Source organism: Montipora foliosa, chromosome 12 (assembly GCF_036669935.1).
Source record: "Montipora foliosa isolate CH-2021 chromosome 12, ASM3666993v2, whole genome shotgun sequence".
Taxonomy (NCBI): Eukaryota; Metazoa; Cnidaria; class Anthozoa; order Scleractinia; family Acroporidae; genus Montipora; species Montipora foliosa.
The window spans coordinates 33,217,008-33,238,548 of record NC_090880.1 but is presented as its reverse complement, the minus strand read 5'-3'; the positions used below and the strand labels follow the sequence as shown (position 1 = coordinate 33,238,548).

At 40.4% G+C, this 21,541-nt stretch overlaps 1 protein-coding gene across 10 annotated transcripts in view; it reads right to left on the bottom strand.

Moving 5' to 3' along the window:
* Positions 1-21,541, bottom strand: part of LOC137978456 (potassium voltage-gated channel subfamily H member 5-like) — a 48,541-nt gene that overhangs the window by 9,372 nt on the left and 17,628 nt on the right. For all 10 annotated transcript variants that reach the window (XM_068825391.1, XM_068825397.1, XM_068825388.1 and 7 more), the window contains 6 exons: positions 19,316-19,546; positions 18,327-18,446; positions 14,365-14,483; positions 2,973-3,362; positions 1,603-1,812; positions 1,033-1,222 (listed from right to left, as the gene is read on the bottom strand). In XM_068825391.1, coding sequence (XP_068681492.1) covers positions 1,033-1,222; positions 1,603-1,812; positions 2,973-3,362; positions 14,365-14,483; positions 18,327-18,446; positions 19,316-19,546 — 1,260 coding nt within the window. The remainder of the gene's footprint in view (positions 1-1,032; positions 1,223-1,602; positions 1,813-2,972; positions 3,363-14,364; positions 14,484-18,326; positions 18,447-19,315; positions 19,547-21,541) is intronic.

Here is a 21,541-nt window from a genome sequence, read left to right as displayed (position 1 = left end):
AGTTAAAAGTACCATTCTTAATAATTTTAAATTACTCCAAAATGACTCCGAGACTGGTAGAATATTTTCGCAACCTCCACTTATTTCATTCAAACGCGACAAAAACGTAGGTAACTTTTTAGTTAGAAGCGCGCTCAAAACTAACGAGCAACCCGGCACTTTCAAATGTGCGCGCTCACGATGCAAAACCTGTCTTTTCATTGTTAACACTAGCAAGATATCGGGACCTAAGCGATCTGTGAAGATCACCGGTCGTTTCACATGTACCTTCGCAAATGTCATTTATTGCATAACCTGTACGTTATGCAATAAATTATACATTAGGGAGACAGGTAGACGACTAGACGACCGATTCCGCGAACACCTTCCCGATGTTGAGAAGAATGACAAGGATGCATCTAAGCCAGTCGCTCGTCATTTTAATCTCCCTAACCACTCCAAAAAACACATGGCTATCTGCGGCCTTTCCCTACATCTAGGTACGACAGAAAACCGCAAGAATCTGGAACAAAAATTCATCTTCCATATCGGCTCCCTTAATCCTCACGGTATTAACGAACGCTTTTCATTTAAGTAATGTATTACTATTTTTCACGTTGCCATGTTACCACCAATAGCATAGCTCCTACTCTACTATAAAGGACTACACATAACCCACAATTCCTCGATTCGCTCTGACAAAGGGCTAACGCTCGAAACGTCAGCTTTTTAGAATCTTTGCACGGTGGCCAATTTACATTATCAACTCCGTTGATAAAACCAAATTTTTGCCCTGGTTAGCTGTCGATGGCTGGGTTGATATGAACTCAACTGTGCGACGCCATTCTTGCAAGCTAAAAAAACTCTCAAAGGAAAATCCAAACCGAAGTATCATGCATCGAAACTCCAATTGAGTTCACAGCTGATATACACATGATCAGTGGAAGCAAAGCCATTAATATACGAGCAGTGACAAACGAATTGCGCTTCGGAGTGAAGAAATCGGACATAAACAAGTACATTGGTAAAGAATAAAATGGCGAATACACCCACCTCCTAAAAGCATAGTTACACAACCAAAGAGCTTCTCAGCTGTGGTGTTTGGTGCAATGTTGCCAAATCCAATGGTTGTGAGACTAGTCAATGAGTAATACAGAGCTGAAACGTATTTGGCCGCAATACTGGGGCCACCATTGACTTCTGTCCTGTTCCCATAGGGATCACCTATAGTTCGTCCCAACACCTACAAACATAAACTTTATAATATTTCTCTTGAAATAAAATTAATGAACAAAAACAATAATTTCAACTCGAGAATGGATGGAAATAAGCGTGCCCCTTGCGTTGTTTTCCATATCCGGGCTATCCGAGGGATGCGTTCTTTATTAAATAAACCTAACAATTATCAGATAAACATTCACCTGTTTTTGAGGCAGCGGTAGTAAGTAAAAAAGGTAAAAATGGACTCTTCCCCGTGATATGCAAAATGATAAGAAGATTGAAAAAAGTGTAAAATAAATGTCCACTCGTGTAAGTCATGTGAGAAATACATTCAGTAAATAAGTAATTGATATGATTGATAAGTTTCGAATGAATGCAATTTGCTTGTTGTTTTTGCAATACCTGTAGCCAGTTATGAGGCTCATCTTTGTCAATAGTTGTAGCAATCAGGTAAAAAATGCAGGCCATCCAATGTGCAACCAAACAAAAGGTCAACATAAGGAGGAAGAAAGTGGACGCGCCATACTCCAGGTATTTATCTATCTTCCTTGCCACTCTTCCTAGTCTCAATAATCGAAAAACCTTTAGAAATCCCAGCAAGTTTGTTAAGTTCTGAAATATAAAGTATTTGTTAAAGTTAAGACTGGAGACTAATTACTCTAAATTCCTAATGACACATGGCCCATACTCAGTCCATACGATAAAACGAAAATAATTCACTTACTGGAAAATTATAGACGAACGAATTTTCGTTTTATCATACTCTCAACAGGATGACTCATACAATTCATTGTCATACTCGGTCCATACGTTTGAAAACCCTTTCCCAGTCCCCTTGTGTCTCATAGTAGTCTCCCACTCTCCCTCGTAAACTGGATGGGGCCTCCTTAATCCATCAGTTACCGCTGAGGCCTAAGGGACGATTTACACGGTAAGATTTTTGTCGCATGCGTCAACGGCTTACGACAGGCCCACGACATGCTTTACGATTGTTGTGTACGTCAGAAAAAATGTCGTAGCATCTTAAAACATGTTTTAAAACGCTGCGACAATCGTAACTCATGTCATAGCCTGTCGTAAGCTTGTCGCATGCGACAAAAATCGTACCGTGTAAATCGGCCCTAAAACATGTTTTAAAACGCTGCGACAATCATACTATCCATGGTCATATCGTAGGCCTGTCGTGAGCTTGTCGCATGCATACCGTGTAAATCGATATCGGCCCTAAGACATGACTTACGATTGTCGCAGCGTTTTAAAACATGTTATAAAATGCTGCGACATTTTTCCTTACGTACACAACAATCGTATATCATGTCGTGGCCTGTGGTAAGCCGCTGTCGCATGCGACAAAAATCGTACCGTGTAAATAGGCCCTTAGAATTCCGATCACATACACTTGACTCGTCAATCGGGTTCCATATAACTATTTCAGTTTGATTTCTATACAGGGCTTTTAACATGGTTCGGTCAGCTGGTAAAAAAAAAAAAAACTTTTTGGAATCCTTTGATACCACTTATATATGAAAAGGTTTGACGTGTGAACCAAACCCGATGCTGCAGGACAAATGAGGCGCAGACAAGGTTCGCCTGGAGCAATGGATGAGCCGTTCCAAACTGAAATGACCGCATGCACTTAATGAGTTAAGTACCAGGATTTTCTCAAGAAAATCAAGGGAGTCTGAGAGCTTTACTTTTCTTAAAAAAATAGTCCAACCGTCAGTTATTTTATGCTTGGTCATACAGTTGCAAGTTATGACGAAGGGTCTTACCGTGTCTAAGTTTTGGGTGACAAAGTACAAAATTCCGAACGGCAACGATGACACAAGGTCCAAGAAGAACCAGCTACGAAGGTAGTTCATTCGGATCATTTTCAGATTGTCAATGATCTCGCCATCTTTACCAACATAACTTGTATGAAAGTTTAACCCAATGTCAGCAAGAAAAAGCCAATCCACAATCAGGTCCAAGATTGCCAGGGCGATTTTCTCATACTTGAAACAAACGATGAATGGCACAGAGACTGTGGTGTACAGCGTAAACAGAAGTATTGCCCAATCCCATGTTGCCTTGAATGTAGTGTAGTGTAGAATTACTCCAGAAGGGGTGTGTGGTACCTCCAGCTTATACTCGGGCAATATCTCGTCATTTAAGGACATCAGCTAAGATCAAAGAGTCGAATCAATGTTACTCGGTAACTCTAGATGAAAGCTGTTTATATGAGACCTCGGCTAACGGGAAGTTTTTCATCATCTGTTCATATGTAAAAATTACTTCAGCCCTCTTATTTTCATAGGAAGCCTTAGCGTCCATTCAAGCGTGCATGAAATTTGGCAAAGATTTACCAGGCGACAATATTTACCTTCTATCGGTTCGGAGACCTAAAAAATTCTCTTACCTTTAACATCAAAAGAAATTAATTCGAACTTTACGATAGATGGAAACAATTGGAAGTTAAATACTTTCTATTCTATCACGAAAATGCATTGTATCATTTTCATCCCGGTAACCAGGCAGGACAAACCCTAATCCATCCAGCACAAAAATTTCCAGCCCATGCAGAAACGAGAATCCGACAACAACAAGAATTAGTAAGGTTGCCGCAAAAAAAGCTGATTTATTCGTTATCAAAAGCCTTGTTTTGAATACAAAACAATTTTAACCAATATTAGGGCTTAGCAGCTGGCAATACCTTAAATCTCAAAGTAAACATATTATGACACGCGAGAGTCATGATAAGGCGCATTTTCAATTCGCAAATTAAAGTGGGTCTTCTCTGCAGAAATACGTTTTGAATTGGAATTTGTTCATGGGAAAAAGGATATATATAAAGCTGATTTATTCTTTATCAAAAGCCTTGTTTTGTATTTCTGCTCTATCTAACGATATCGAGCACTCTATGCAGACAAGTCGATTTCCTGTCTACTTATATATATATATATATAGATATGGGTGTTTTAAATAACCTAGTTATACTGACGGTTAAGGGAATGGAGTTTTTAAAGCGTAAATGCATGATCTTACTGCTCTGTCAAACTTGACGAATGCGCCTCTGAATGCATGAAGGAATGATACTGTTCCCGATTTGAAAAAAGAAAACGTTTTTCCTTTCAGCGCTCGAGAAATCACAGAATATTTGTATGTAGACTAAAAAATAGGCAAAGAAATGAAGAAGGAATAGAAATACTTACCGAACGAAATTGATACATGCAGACATGAGCTTCAAATATCGATGCCTTCAGGTGACAGAATGTTTTTGATTCAGAAAAAATCTTTTCTCTTTATCAAAAAAGAGAAACTTATGCTCGCTTCAATTCATGAAGAAATCTTATTTATGAAGTTGCTTTATTTTTCCCTTTCTCCTTAATAGCCTCCTATTTTGAAATTTAAAACTTTCACCTTTTAAGAAGCATTATTGAGAGGTGGCTTCTATTGTGTCAATACATGCATCTTTTGGTTAGGAAATGATCAGCTGGCAAATCCCTTCTCGTTCGAAAAGCACAAAATGTGTATAATCACAAAACCACTAAAGAATTATTCTAAATGATAAAGAGCATCCTGTGATTTTAAAAAGAACTTTTCTGTCAATTATCCGGCAAGCTTGTCATAGGTTATATGGCTTAGTGAATTATTTAGAGTTTACAAACAGCAGGTGTTTGGAAAAAACCATTTTTAAGTCGACTGAAGTCAGTTAGGACGACGCTCCACCAAACATACGGGATATCTTTAGGACGCAAGTTTAAAAGTAGATCTTGCGATAGTTCGATCTGATTCCTTAAACATTCAGAAACAATAGGGCCGTTTATACGAGAGAAAATAAGCCGCGGCTTACAGAAGACGCGAACACCCCGTATAAATGGGTTAGGTTGTTGTTGTTTTTTTTTCAATCCGACCGACCGACCCAATATCAGGAAACGCATTCGATGCTAAACGAAAAAAAAAGGGATGGCCTAAGTTTTATGAACAAATTAGAACTCTTAATTAAAGTGATCTCCAATCTAACCAAAGGACTTCCTATTAAATTTTCAGTAATCAGTTTTATTTCTTAAACAATCAAAGGGAAGAAAGCAAGATTGGCGCAGTGGTGAGAGCAGTAACGAAAGAACAAAAACAACGAGTCGGCTCCGGGTGTTATGACGAACGACAACGTTTCATTTGAAGAAAAACATGTGACAAAGGATTACAATATCACGTGACAAACCACGTGCGATAACTCACGTGAAAACTCGTGTAATGCTCTTAACACTCCCAGGGGAGTTTGATTTGCCTGAAAGAAAATCAAACTAAAAGGTGGTCAAAGGCACGTTTCATGATGACTGGTCTCCCTTGTGTCCCACTGTTAGGGACTTAGGGTTAGGGTTAGGGTTAGGCTCTCACAACATTGTCCCTACTCTTTAGCAATTCTCTAACCTTTGCTAGCTTCCACTAACAGCGTGTAGTTGCATCCTCCTTCAGAATTACAATATCTCCAACGGCTACTGACTGTTGGTTCTTCGCATGCTTCGTTCTGTGGAGTTTCACGCAATTTCAGAAGGTACTCCTTACGCACTGTTTAGTGAAACCTTCAAGTAGTCATTTCATGGTGCTTTGCTCTTCTTGTTAGCGACTTGAATGTACTGATGACCTCATAATATCTCTGGCAAGCCGTAACCGCAATTTGACGACCATAGATCAAGTCCGCTGGGGTAAGGGAGTACGAGATTCCACTTCCATCATCAAAAAAAGATGTATGTCAAAGGTCGATTGTTCAGCGTAGCTTCAATTTCCACGATCAAGGTACGTAACCCTTTAACTTTTAAGGAGGATCGGCCGATAAACTTCTTCAAACACCGTTTCACACTCAGTCGTACCATCCTTTCCGATAACCCACCCCACCATGGGGCTCTCTTTGACTTGTTTGTTCGGCAGCAGAATGAATAATCTTCTTGACTTCAACAGAGGCAGACTTAAAGGTTTTGGCGTTGTGAGTCAGCAACTTTGACGGAAGTCCTCTACGGCTAGAAAACCTTTGGAAAGCTAACAAAAACGATGCCACAGTCAAACCTTCAGTTAGCTCAAGATGAATGACTCGTGTGAACGCACATGTGAACAAAAAGCAATAAAACGTTTCTTGTTGACTAGTTGATGGGCTGTTAATATACAGTGGACCTGCACCAATCTATTCCTGTGTGCAAAAATGGTGGTCCTTCGCATAAACGATCTACTGGAAGGTCAGGTCCTGGAAGTGCTGTAAACGGCTTCCCTTCAAGTCTTCTACATGTGGTACATTTTCTGACGACCCTTTTGACAGCCTCTCTTCCACGTAACACCTAGGGTGTTTCTCGGATTGAATTTAATGTATCTCTAACACCGTTGTGGAAAACCCGCACATGTCTCTCTATGATTAACAATTCCGTGTATCTGTGTTTGGCTGGCAGCAATACAGGATTCTTTCTTTGTTGATTGATGTCTGCATTGTTTAGCCGACCCTTCAACGAATGATCCCGTCTCCATCAATGAACTGGTTAAATTGCTTGACGCGCTGATTTACTTCACTACCACATACTAGCGACTGATGCTCTGTAGCAAATAAATGAGCTTGAACACTTTTGATCTATGTAATGTCTGCAAAGTCCAGTCGTCTGAATTCAGATTCTCACGTTTCATCACTGAGTTATCTCGCCTTAATAAACGAATGAACTTCAAAATGTAACCGGTAACACGTAGTAACCTTAACCTTGAACCATACCGCTCAATGTTCACTATGCCTTCTACATCATTCTCAAAATGGGTTGAGTAGCTGGTGCAGTAGTTAACGAGTGAGTTATGACAGAAGGATGCTTGATCAGCTCCTCCGACGTCATCTCGTCAACGTACGTGATTGGTGTGGCTGGCCACAATTCTGATGGTTCTTTCAAGAAGCTCGACCCCGACCACCACAACTCATTACTGGGTTGGGTTGGTTTTTTTTTTTAGTTTTTTTTTTTTTTCCGTGTCGGTAAAAGTCTTGCCTGTCACTCCCCTGGTAAGTGGTGTCTTTGTGTATAGAGCCTTCTGCGCGTATTTTCTTAGGATCGAGAGGGTAGTGGAACTGCGTAGATTTCTCTGGTGAACACAGTAGAATCATTAACTTAGCCTGCAATGGCGTCGAAAGTCATGCAACGCGAATGGCGTTTTAGTGGATCCTTAAACAAAATATACCCTTATGAGCTCAATAATGGAAAGTCAGTTGGATAAACTAGGCATGAATCTCAAAAGCGACGAGTACTGGACTTCGACAACAATCTATCGCCCGTCGAGACGAAATCGAAGTGAGCAGTATTTACCTGAAGTACATGGTAATTTTGACACAATTGAGTTTCTTGTCTTCACGCACGCAATGAAATAGGAAGAGGTTTTCGCCTCTAAGAGCAAATATGTTGTTTGTTTCAATAAAATTTTCGCTGGAAAAGGATTCTGTGGTATTTTCTGCCTTTGTGAATTATAATATCATGTTGTGTATTGAATTTTCGAGCTTAAGGTTCAAATGTGATATGGGAGAAGTTTTTTAGTATTGCTCTGTACGCAGGAAGGGTTCACAGGCCTGTTGGAAGCGTGCTTGAGTTTCAACAAAATGAGGCCCAAAATCAGTGAAAACTTGTGACGCAGATGAATAATAAAGTAGCTGCAATTTCCAAAATGATGGAATTACCTGGTGATAAATAACGTCGTACGCGTCTTGAAGAGTAAATTTTGACTTTGCATAAACAAGAGTTGGGCGATTGTGATCTTTGTTTTGACTTCACTCATTTCATTGTCACTTGACAGAAAAAGAAACTTACAAAAACCCGGTATCTTGCCATCATTTGACAAAGATGCTTCACTGTTTGGCGAGTAAACATGCCGCGGTAACTTAATCACGGCGCCCGCTGAATTCCGGCCATGTCACTTTCGATTTTGCAATTTACTTGAACGTAGCAAAAATCTCCGAAAATGTTTGTCGCTGATCGTAACTTTTTATATTCGATATTCACGGTTCAAAATTAATGTTGTTTTCATGTCGTAAATATTTTATTCTCGATCGACCGTCCGGGAAACTTCCTTCTGCTCTTTCTGAAAACTGTGTATCAATATTTATTTGCTTTTTCATCAATATTTGTTTTGCATAAAGCAAGCTAACAGAATCTGTACCTTGCTGAGTTCGCATTTGTTAGCGATAATAGTATTTTCGGTCAGATGTTTCTGTTTTTTATGAGGGGTTTATTGTTTTGGTCTCCCATCCCAACACTAACCCCACGAAACAAGGCTTGACTTCAGTGAAGTTTAGTATTACAAAGTTTTCGGATGCTCATAGGGCACACTTGTGGTGAAAAGAAGTTGTGAGGGAACTTGAAAATTATCAACATGTCAGCCCAGAAGCCAATGTTTCTCGCTTCTCTTTTATTTGTTATTCTTCAGAGACTGGAATGCTGTATTTCAATACCACACAATTCAGTGCCTTCTGATTTTCTGTAGCTCGTACCACAGGCAAGCCAGTGTATGCTTCACAGAAGCATCTAGTTCTCGATAAGATCCTTCGCTGAACATCCCCTTGACGGAATGTCCGCTGGATTCATTGTTCCTGGACAGAATCTCTATTTCTCCTTTTCCGTCAGTTTGCGAATCACATCAATACCATGCTGAACCAAACTGTTTCCATGTCTTGTGGTTTTTAATCCAGCACAGTAAGTAAAGTCTGCTACGAGCCTTGAAGGCCCATCAGGCTGGCGCTTATCTCCGGTTTCTGTAGCATGAAGCGACTAGGAGTACTTTTACTCCCCCATGGATGGGATGCTGGTCCATCGCAGGGTTACCCCCAGCACTAGATTCGCCGGTACCCATTTATACACCTGGGTGGAGAGAGGCACCGTGAAAGTAAAGTGTCTTGCCCAAGAACACAACACAATGTCCCCGGCCAGGGCCCGAGCCCGGACCACTCGATGCGGAGTCGACCGCACTAACCATGAGGCCCACCGCGCCTCCCAATCCAATCCAGCACAGTACTGTGAATGAATCTACTCAACAGTAGGTGTCTACTTCAAATGGGAGAGATTCGAAGGTTACATGGATGGTATCTACCATCTTGGATAGAATGCAAGTACCCAAGAATTCTAACCGAGGGATGGATTGTTTCTGCAATGGTGACACCTGTCTTGGATGCAACCGGGCAAACTACAATATCTCCGTGTTGGCATACTATGCGCAAGTATACAGCTGCAGAAATGGCATTTTCAGAGGTATCACTGAAGAAATGCAACTGATGACAAAGTGGTCTCTTCTTATTCATGAAATAACACCTGGGAACGGCAATGTTGGTCAGTGCTCCAAATTCATTGCGGAGTAGTTTTCACTTTTTAAGCATTTCTTCCTCTACATGGTAATTCCCATTTGGCCTTGTCTGCGCACGGTTTTTGGAACCACACCTTCAAGTTCACTGTAAATTTAACCTAATAACCCAAGTGGATCAAATAGTTTTGCTGAACCCTTCAAAACTGATCTCTTAGTTGGGGGCAAATATTTGAGATACTAAACAACTTCAGCAAAGTCAAAACGAAATTCATCATTCACAGTGTCCCATTTCAAACCTAGAATTTTGACCTCTGGCTTAGGTTCACCTTGCCCCTCTTCCTTGCAGGTTCTTTGATTCAGAACACGAGAGTATGCACTCCATTTTCGAAGGTTGAAACCCCCTTCTTGCATGATTCTCTTTCCCTTCTGATACAAATGAAATGCAGTCTCATCCATGGTCACTGGCTCCACCTGTGAAGTCATCTACATATAACGAGTTGGCTAATAGCTCTGCAATTTGTAGCTCTGACTGCTTGTAATGTGATAAATGATGTTTGATTGTGCCATTAAGGATTGCGGTATTCGAGGTCAGTCCAATTACGAGCCGGCAGAAACGGTACCACACAATCTCTGTCCTCTCGTCCTCAATGTTTTTGAACCACAAAAACCCCAGTTTGTCACGTTCAGCTGGATTAATTGAAAAATGATGAAATTTGATGGAAAGCTTTTTCGATGTCTGCAGTTAGTCCTACAGGATAACTTCCGAATTTGGTCAACATATCAAACATGTGTGGAGTCAAGTTTGGCCCCTTTTCCAAACGACCATTTAACGAGTACTGATTCTGATCCGCCTTTGCTGAACCATCAAATACGATACGCAACTTTGTGGTTTGCCTGTCATCTCTTACAACTCCATCTCTAACTGGGACCTGAAAATGCTGTCATACTCTTGAAATAGTTTCTGATCCTTCTTTAAACGTGATTTAAAACAGTTCAGTCTCATCACACAGAGATCAAAGTTGGTTGACTGATTCGTGTTCAGATCTCTCCAGGGAACCTCATGGGGGATCTTTGGCTTCCACTATCAAACAAAACACGAACAGGTAGCAATTCAACACAATTCTGAGAATATGCATATGTTCTAACTGTTTGCAAAAGTGCCTTCACACTACCTCTAGCTGTTATAGTTGTAACACTTAGGATCGGACTGGTTTCACAAAGTGCCTGATGATGTTTCCTGCCACAGTTCCTATACTTCCTCTGAGATGAGCACTGGGTTGCTCGATGGCCCCTTGATAAACACAAGAAACAAGGACTGTCTGATCTCACGATATCTTTCCATCTCTGTATGTTCTTGACTTTTTCACAAGCTGAAGAATAATGGTCGCCCCTACAAAGGTCGCAGGGCACCCCCGACTTAACAACAAGTGATGACGCGGTAGATTGGGGTGGTGATTTTTGTGACCATAAACAATTTCAGTTCCTTTCTTGTCATGGACTTTCATTGTTTCACTGACTCATTTCTCTTGCTTCCAGTTCACTCTGAATCACCTTTAACAACTCATTAAGTTCCCATACATCTTAAGTTGAAACTCGAGCTACATGTAACCTTACTTTCGCAGGCAACTTTGACATGATTACTGGTATGAGGAAACTTCCATACTGATCTGCCTGGACCCCAAGTGACTCCAAGCCTCGCACATTGACCTTGATTTTGTCAAATACCATATACAATTCGCAGTTGACCCGTTTATCACCTGTACAATTTGGTAGCCTCGGAGAGGATCATCCATATAGGTCGATATTATCTGTTGGGTTTTGGCAGACCGCTCATGCTCATGTTAGACTTTGGATAGCTCTGGCGGCTTGTCCCTCTAACAGGGCATGCAAATAGTTAAACTTGTCCACGCGGGAGAGGGTTCAACGTTCTTATTCACAGCAATGTCAAAGCTATGCCAAAATGATTTAAATTTTGTAATCTCACCGTTAAATGTTGGCAGTACCAGCTTCCGCAAGCGTGCCTTGCCAGAAGTTTGATTTTGATTTGACGACGGCGGTGTTTCATTTGCATTCTCTTCATTCTGGTTTGTGGTGTGAATCAAAGTTGATCCGCCATTTTCACTTGTTGACGTCAACGTTTGCGTCGGCGAGGTTTCATGCGTATTCTGAGCTGTCTATGATAAAGGTAACGAAGAATGCCCACCTTCCTGATACCACATTTGTTCGGATTGAACTGGCGACAGTACACTTGGCAAATTTTGCCCAGTCAGGACTTGTGTTCGGGGTGTACATGATGAGCACGTGCTATGGCGATGTGCCCTCTCGTTTCCTGAATTCTTGACGTTATTTCATTTGCCATCTCAATCTCCTCTTCGAGATCCTTTATGTCACACGGCTGTTGGATTTCTTCGTTTAAGCCAGTAAGTAGCTCAAGTTTTTCGTTCAAAACGCGATCGATGATTTCCAAACGATTCCGGCCATGTTAAAGTATCCAATCCTTCAGCATCTCCTTCGAGAATTGCTCTCGCTTCATGTATGCTGTCGGTTAGTGTAAAACGCAGACTGCGGACTGCAGACTGCAGACCGGGGGTAAAATGAAGACCGAGGTTATAATTTAAATGTTGAAAAAGCCCAAATCCATTAGAAATGCTAACAGTTAAGCCTGAATATTGTTTTACGCCTAATTAGGCGTAAGGTTAGCATTTCTAAGGGGTTTGGGTTTTTCAACAGTTACGTTATAACCTCAGTCTGCATTTTACCCCTGGTCTGCAGTCTGCAGTCTGCGTATTCCTAGCCTTGTTAACTTTCTAGTTATTTTAGGAAGCCAACACCCCATTTAGCTTTAATTCTTACTTCATGTACATTTTTTTTTTTTTTTCAAGTATAAGGGGTCAATAAAAGTTGTTGTTGTTGTTGTTGTATTACACTGACCAGTATGTTTTTAGTTACAACTGCACGATTCCCTTTTCTTTTCTCCTTCACACGTTCCAGTGAACAACTAACTTTATCTTCCTGCATGATTAAAACTGTTACAATGACAAAGACTACGAGAAGCCTCGCCAAATTAATTAAACCTTTGCCCGACATTTGGGCGCCATGTGTTGCCGAACGACAACGTTTCATTTGAAGAAAAACATGTGGCAAATGATCACAATAATGATCACGTGACAATCCACGTGCGATTACTCGCTTGTAAACTCGTTAAATGTTCTTAACGCCGAGGGTCGTCGGTGACTTACAAGTCATCAATTCACCAATAACATGAAACTCTTTCAACGGTTTTAGCAAAAGCAAATAGCCTCAAGACCCAAGACACGAGACCTCTTATAGTCTTTCATTTATCATGGATTTTATGTTTATTTTATCACGGCAAATACCTGCTAAACACCGTAATTAATAACATGTAATAGCTATAATGCATATTGATATATAAATGATCGTAAGTTATGGTAATTTACGTACTGAACTTCATAGTTATGAATCATGCCATACGCTTTATTCTGTTCACGCTGGAGTTTTTGTGTAGAGACCGAGTCTGAGATTGTGACCGTTTTCAAGTATGGTATTGCCCCTGCTAGTAAGGTCTTTTAGGTGGTCATTTTATTAAGTGATTATTATTTTCCGTAGGTTTCTTTATGCTTCATTTCTACGTACTGAAAGGGACTGAAGGCCTGATACAGCAAGGGTATCTAAACAATTAAGCAATTGTCTCGTACACAATCTGACCTGCTCCCAACTAATTGGGGTTATGGCATCCTCAGATGTCGTGGGTTTGAATCCCGTTGAAGCAACCTGAATTTTGCAGACCACTAAAGGAGAGGGACAGGGTGTGACGGGGAGGGCGAAAACTGGATTCACGGAGAAAAGTTTCCCAGAGTAAAGTTATGAAACTACAAACATATTACGCTGTACTCTGAGTCCTCGTCTCGAACACGGGACACTGAATGGTAAAAGGTGAGATATCTATTAACTGAACCACAGCACCTACCCCAATACCCCACTTTATAAACAGTTTTTATTGATGGTTGTGTTGTGAGTCGTTTTCTTCGAACAAACCATTCCCAGTGACAAACAACCAAAGATGTGTGTGCACACCCATCAAACCATTCCCACATTTAAGCAATGAGTATCACCTCCTTTTATATCTACTCTTGTCGCCGCTGAGAAGTGTTAAAAATTTCAAAGATGATTATCGTTAATGAGAAACTTTGCAACTGCCTTTTCATAATATTCAAGTTACTTGCAATTATTATCCCTATCCCTTCAAATAATTCCTTTTTTTTCAATAGTAATATCTGTAATTTTTAACACTGCGAATGTCAACAAAATGCTGTTATGTAAATTATCCAAGCAGGTCAGTTCGTGCCGTCGATTTCTGATTCTTCTGTAATGGAACAGCCGAAGACAAGCATAACTTTGTCACCCGTCATAATTTGACAGACCATGTAAAACGCATGCGCAATGTGTTTACTTCCTTAATTTGCTTAAGATGGATTATTTGGCCGCAACAACTTGAGGACTTCAAAAACTCAGCGCTGCTTTTTCTCGGCAATTGAACAGTCTTTAGCTAACACCACACTTACGTCAATATACAAATAAGGCTTCAATACATTTGTGTTTACCATTAATTTAAAATGAATATAACACGTTCGGCGATAGTAGTTTTAACTGGATTGTGAAGTAACTGCATGGATACTTTTCTTATATACCACCAAATGCGATTAAACAAAGCAAAGATTAACGACTGAATTAACCGTGGTAGGCATCCGAACTATTCCGATATATATTGTAAGCATTTCCAACTCACTCAGTGAGGCGAATTTACTCAGGGAAACCGAAAAAAAAACCTTTTCGCTGGTAACAGGGTCTCATACTTACATTGCTAATCTGCTGAGCATTGCGTTGTGAAGCCGATTTCTGTTTGAAAGCCACTAAAACTGACTTGTGGCGGGTGAGAGTTTTATTGAGTCGAGCCCAGCCTTTCGGTCCACCGTTATCTGTAAACTCACAAGAGAGTAGAGTAGTCTGAGTACGAATAACGAATATTTATCTACTGAATGGAAATTGCTGATCGCTCTTACTGGAAATAATTTAATTCGCAAGTCAAATAAAGCAGCAACATAGAGGTATAATAACAATAATAATGACAATAATAATAATAATAATAATAATAATAATAATAATAATAATAATAATAATAATAACATTGAAGAGGTTAGCTGATTTTGGAAACAGTTGTGGGAACCCCGGGTACAGGAGACGCCTCTGCCAGCTGGCTAGAGATGAACGATGAAGGATGTGATCAGTAAAACATGTGCCACCCGAGGAGCAATGGGATCTAGAGGTTGATGAGGCCGTGAAAACAGTGAAAGAGAAAAAGAACTGGCGCGCTCCGGGGCCAGATAAGATCTCTAATTATTGGTGGACACATGCTGAGGCCCTCCACCACGGAATGACGCACTGCTTCAAATATATCTCTAGGCTGCAAGGTGACTTTCCCACGTGGTTTATTGGAGGGAAGACTACACTGATCCCCAAACCAGGATTGGTATCCAGCGATAACCAAAGACCAATAACATGCCTGAATACAGTTTATAAATGGTTCACCGCTTGTTTGTTAAGATCTATGGATCAGCACCTGCATTTGTACGGACTGACGGAGGCGGAGCAGAGAGGGGCGAACGAAGGATGCAGTGGCACCACGGACAATTTGCTTATTGACCGGATGGTTACCCAGGATTGTCACCGGGGAAGAAGAAATCTCAGCATGGTATGGGTTGACTTGACCAAAGCCTATGACTCGGTGGACCACGAGTGGTTGAGTGAGATGATGTCAATAAATCGATTCCCAAGGTGGCCGCTAGCGTGAGTGGTTACCAAGCTCTGTAAGGCCTGGAACACCAGGATTATTACAAGAATTAAACTGGCGATGGAGATGTCGGCGACTATCCAATTTAGAAGAGGACTGCCTCAGGGGGATTCTCTATGTTTGCGCCTATTTACTATCTGCCTGAATGCCTTCTCTTGGAAACTCAAGGCAACTGAAGGATATAGAATCTCGAAGCCGATTGATACCAAAGTGACGCATTTGTTGTACATAGATGATCTTAAGATCTTTGCTGCCTCCGCACCTAAGCTCAACACCGTGATGAAATCAGCAAGATCTGCAATGAACGATATCAGCCTCGACTGGAATCCAAAGAAGTGCTCTGTTGTACACATCAAGAGAGGATTGAAGGCAGAGGACGCCGAGAGCTTAGCATTTGACGAGGCATCAGTGATCAAATGTCTAGAAGAGGGAGCTCAGTATAAGCTTCTGGGCGTGTTGGAAAGCACAAGGCAAGAAGATCAGATAGCTTTTAAACTAGCCGCCGAGGTGTACCTGAACAGAATTTCCATGATATTGTCCAGTCCGCTGTATGATTTCAATCGCATCGTAGCCTGCAATCAGTACGCCTTAACTACCTTGACTTACTTGATGTGGACACAGCACCTTCCCATCACAGAGCTTCAACGTATTGATCGTGAGATGCGCAAGATCGTCGTAGAGCAAAGAGAAAAGCACTCGCTGGGCTCAACTGTCTTATGTCATCTTGCAAGGCAGTGCGGAAGACGACGTCTGCGATATGTCGGTACCGAGTACAAGGCGATTAAGATCAAAGGTGCACTCAGCCTGTTCAAGAACGAGGATCCAACTATGGAGCTGGTGCGCCAGTTTGAAGACCGCTCAGTGAAGCTAGTGCATTGTTCTTTTGTCAAGGAGGCTTTGAAGTATGGGCAAGAGCTTGGAATAACGCTAAATTTGGTGCACCCTAACCCTACACGCTGTATTTAGGATGGAGATGAGATCCCAGGTACAAAGATCAAACAGCAGTTGAAGCGATCTCAGCAAGGAAAGCTGAAGGAGGACGTGCGAAGTCAGAGTTGGCAAGTCGCGTTCTATTTGCAGGTCCTGCCAATTTTCAAGTCGCGCGCTTGCAATTTTTGCTAAACTACCCTGCTGAAATATGTCAGATTATTTATGTGGTTTGCCATAAGAGCAACTTTGTTGCACCTTTTACTGTAAGCACATTAGGGGGTGTTTCAAAAGTTCGTTCCGGCTTTTTGTTCGCTTATATTTCCGTAAACTGCCTCTTAGAAAATGAAGTATGATGTTCCTTACTCATTTTTCATCAAATCACTAAAACATTAGTAAACAAAATGGCCTCCTTTATTTTTCAGTTTATCACATTTTCTAAGCGTGTCTAGAGTCACATTTTTCCACCTGAAGCGCAGCAGTTGAAGGTAACATCCTTTCTCAGGTTGAATCCGTCTTGAGGCCCTCCCAGGTGGGGACTGGGGAGGGGGGGGGGCGGTCCTTGTTCGTTGTTCCTTTTAAATATTTGCTTTTATTTGCTTGTTCCCCAAGGTACGTTCAAACTTGTTCCCAGCTTTTTGATTCCTAAAATTGTTTTCAATTATTTCTGTTCCCTTGTTTCCTAAAATATGTTGATATTGTTCCCATGTTCCCCACTTCAAATTAGCCACGTTCCCTTGTTCCCCAAAACCCCTGTGAGGCCTCCGTTTTAACCTAGGTTAAATTCGTGATCCGCATTTTACATGGGTTGAATTATGCACTCAACCTATTGTAGCTTTAATCTTTGGTATCATCTTATCGGTTGCTGTATTCATACACTTATTAATACAGTCTCAACATTACAACATAGCAAGGGAACAAAGAACTGTACAATGCACTTACCGGTACTCGAACTCGTACCCTCCAGATCTGTAGTACTGTGTCTTCACCACTACACTACAACGACGAACATGCTCAACCCAGCACAGTTCTTTTCATTATTTTCTCTGATTAATTGGTCAATTAATATCTATGTATAACACCCAAAACTAATAGTAACGTGACCCTGATTTTTCTCTAGGTTAATTAAATTTAGGCTCCAAAAGAGTTCCTTCAATCCATCTAAGTGCGTATTCAACCTAGGTAAAATGAGGATCACCAACTTAGCCTAGGTTAAAATGGATTCAACATAGCCGCCTTCTCTGCTTGTCCAGTGTTTTGTCTACAAGGTTCAGATCAGATGAGTTTGCAGGACAGTCATCCTTGGGTATAAAGTTTCAATTGGAAAATTCTTCTGACCCCATGTCTGAGCTGCCGTTGAAGTGTGCGCCGGCGCAACGATTTATTTGAAATAGTATTTGGAGGTTAAAGTCTGGCCTCACGGTAAGATGTGTAACTACATCAGGTCACAACTCGTCATACCTCCCCACAACATCACTTTTGTACTTTGTTTCATCTGAAAGACCTGGTATGCTGGGGAACTTTGCACTCCTGAGAGTCCCATAAGATGCCGTTTTATGGATTCGGGTAATGAAATAGATACTTAGGACACTCATCTGTAAATAAGAAGTTCTCCCAATCCTCTGCCGCGAGCTTGGAGTAAATTTCAAAGGTGCCCTTCTTTGCTTCTCACCGCTCAATGGTGGTCTCCTCTTCCCCTTGAAAGCTTTCCACCCTGTGTTGGTCATATATCTCCATACCGTTGTGCTCGAAACGTCGATATTTTGATGTTGAAAATTTTCAGCAATCTTTCTCGTTGAATTATTACGCTTACACTTCAGTAGCTTTCTTGATTACATTTCCCGCATAAATTTCCCGCATAAATTCGAAAGTAGAAAATATGACGGAAATATAGGCGAAAATTAAAAAGCACTGTCATTTACTCAAATGTCAGATTAAAATTGCTTTGCTTCTTAACTGAATCAGTTTAAACCTTGAAACAAACTGCAATTTTCAATCGGAACTAACTTTTGAAATTAAAACCCTGTATTTACAATGTAGTTACCTTCTCCCACGATTGGATCTTTAAACTCGGTGATATCTGTTATCGTGACCAGAAATAATGTAACTTCTCCATTCTCGTTTTTTATCGGACCAACATGAAACAGTACCCACACTGGTGTACCTAAAATGAAATCATGGTTTTTGAAACATGTAAAGTTGTCAGCCACATCTAATGAGTCTCCGTCATATCAATAAATTATAATTTTCAGAATTGGATTTTGAATGAATACTAAGTGCAAGTTTTAATTATCGTTTGTTTGTTTGTTTTTTCAATGTACAAGTGAGAATCAAACTTGAATATGAGAGCCTTATTTTTGCTCAGCTTTAGAATTTCTTGAAGCCCTTTATCCGAAGAGAAGCTTGAAAGACACCTTCTCCACAGGAAATAACTTCCTCGACAAATCAGATATGTCTAGAAATATGCGCGTAATCAGACGCAGGCAGGAGCCCATTACCCGGAGCCTCCATCTTCCATATTAACCAATCTCAGTCAACCCTTTCCCGTATCTTTCTATTTTTAGAAGCACCTCTTAGGGAGGCGTTAGTAGGTGTTTTCACAATAACCAATCATAAGAGATCTATGGTCAGCCATTTATTACGTCACATACGTATGTGACGTAAGTGAACCACTTCACGTATATTCTCAGACACATACGTCAAAATATTGTAGAAAGATGCGGGAAAGAGTTGACTCAAGGGTACAATACAGATGGAAGCTCGTGTTGCTGTACTCGTGTTTGAAAATGCTAACATCAATGTCACAAAGTGTCCCCTAAACAGCGGTCCTCGAATAAAGATAAACCTACATTTAGCCTAAACAAAAACTGACGCTATTCCTTACACTCGCCTTATTACTAGAGAAATGATTGCAAATGCTTAGATATCAACATTGCGCGTGCATCTAATTACGTGTACAACAAATAGGTGGTTAACAACTAAAAGCTAATTGAACCTTCGAAAGCCGGGTTATATCATCGACTTTGCACTTACCGTCTTTTTTGTAACTAATGATCTCTTTTTGTATTGCAGACTTGGCCTGCAAGGCGCCATTGAGTTCTCTTACAGTTTCTGGGTCGGTTAGCTGCCCAAACAGGAAATTGCAACGGCAGTTTTTCTTCATGACGTCCGCTCGCGTGTATCCCATAAATTTGCAGAATCCATCGCTGGTGTATACAATGGGGTTATCGATGATTTGAGCATTTGCCAGGATAAATATGGAATCTGTGACGAAAGTTTGAAACAAGTAATACGTTAACCGAGCTAAACTGAAGAAAATAATGATCGATGTCTAAAAACACTTTTCTTCAAACAAAAAGGAATTTTACAATCTGTTCAGCCAAAACACCTGAAGTTTAAATGTTGGATCCATGTCTTTGTCATCCTTATAGCCCCCACTTTCGTACATGGTGACCGCCTGATCAATTTTTGTATTTAAAATGAACGAAACCAACTGGCTTCACGATTCTTTTGAATTTTACCTATCGTAACGACCCTTCAAAGGCTCATTGAAACAACAACAACAACAACAAAGATATTTTAGTTGGCCGCTATTCATCACTAAAAGGGTCTTTAGTCTGGTGGGCAAGGAATAAAGTTTTTGATTAACTTAACGAGCAACTTTTGTAATTTTGAAGCAACAAAGCTAAGCCTTGCACTGACATATAAAAGAACAAAAAAAAATGGGCGCTTTCAGTAGCCGCCGATTTGATAATGAACAACAACAACAACAACAACAACAACATCAAAAAAAAATTTATTTGTACTCATGCTTTTACATCGTTTTCTTTTTATAACAGAACTTTTAACAATAAAGTCGGAGGGGCACTGGTCCCATGAAATAACTAGAAAGCTAAAAGTGTCAGGGAGTGAAATATAATTGGTTTCACTAAAATCAGCAAGTCTTGATTTATAAAGAAAACCCAAAAATTACTTGCAAGCGGCCATTTCGTTCAAACCCCGCTAAAATGCAAAGCACAGACAACATCGCTTGCACATTACTATTGGCCAGTTTGTAATAAAAATTTCGTTCACGTTCTCGGAGCCGCTCTGTTCTTTGTCCTCGTGCCCAACCCTCAGCCTTCGGCGGCTACGAGGCCCAGGTGACTCTTTGAATCTAATATTTCTTTACACTCATTCAAAATATTCTTTTGGATAAATTACGCGATGTTGGTGTTTCAACTCTTGCTTTTCGATGGTTTCATAGTTACTTGTCTAATAGGAATCAAAGGGTGCGCAAAAATTCCACTCTTTCTGATGCGCTACCACTGATCAGCGGTATTCCACAAGGCAGCATAATGGGACCGTTACTATTTACAATATATGTCAATGATTCATCAAATGTACCAAGAAACTGCTCTACCGACTGTTATGTGGATGATACAAAGATATATGTCTTTTAATGTCAAAGATTGTGATGATGCCGTTGCTGCTGTGAATGAAGATCTCCACAATATTCGTAATTGGTGTTTTCAGAACGGTTTGTTACTGAATCCAGAAAAGACTAAATTAATTGTGTATGGAAGCGGGCAGATGTTAGAAAAGTTACCAGAATTTCACATATCGTTATTGGGCAAAGAACTAGTACCTGCTGACTTTGTCAAGGATCTTGGTGTTACATTTGATAAATACTCGACTTTTAATGAACACACGATAAATACGGTGTGATCGTGTATATCTACACTTGTTCAAATAAGCCGCGTGAAGCATATTTTCAAGAATGAACTGATAACAATAATTAATGCACTAGTTTTTAGCAAACTATACTATTGCTCTCCTGTGTGGTCAAATACGACTATGTCTAATGTAAACAAATTACAAAAGGTTCAAAATTTTGCTGCACGTATTGCAAGTGATACACGAAAATATGATCATATTACACCGGTACTTAGGGACGGACCATTAGAAAAGTGATGGGGGGTGTGGGAGATTTTCAGCTGGTACGAATTTTTTTTTTTCGCGCACTGCTTGTGCAGGAATTTTTTTTCCAGGTGAAACCCCCTGCACGAATTTTTTTTTAGACAAATAGTGCTTTTTTTTAACAGTGAAATCTTGATTCATTATCTATGTTTTTGTGATTTATAAATTATTCTGCACTCACAACAGATCAAAGGATACAGGCCACTTTTTAATACAAAATCTTTTCGAAAATGTACACACAGTGAGAGAGAGAGGAAGCCACTTGGAGTGAACGGTTTCCCTGTACATTTTTGCAGTCCC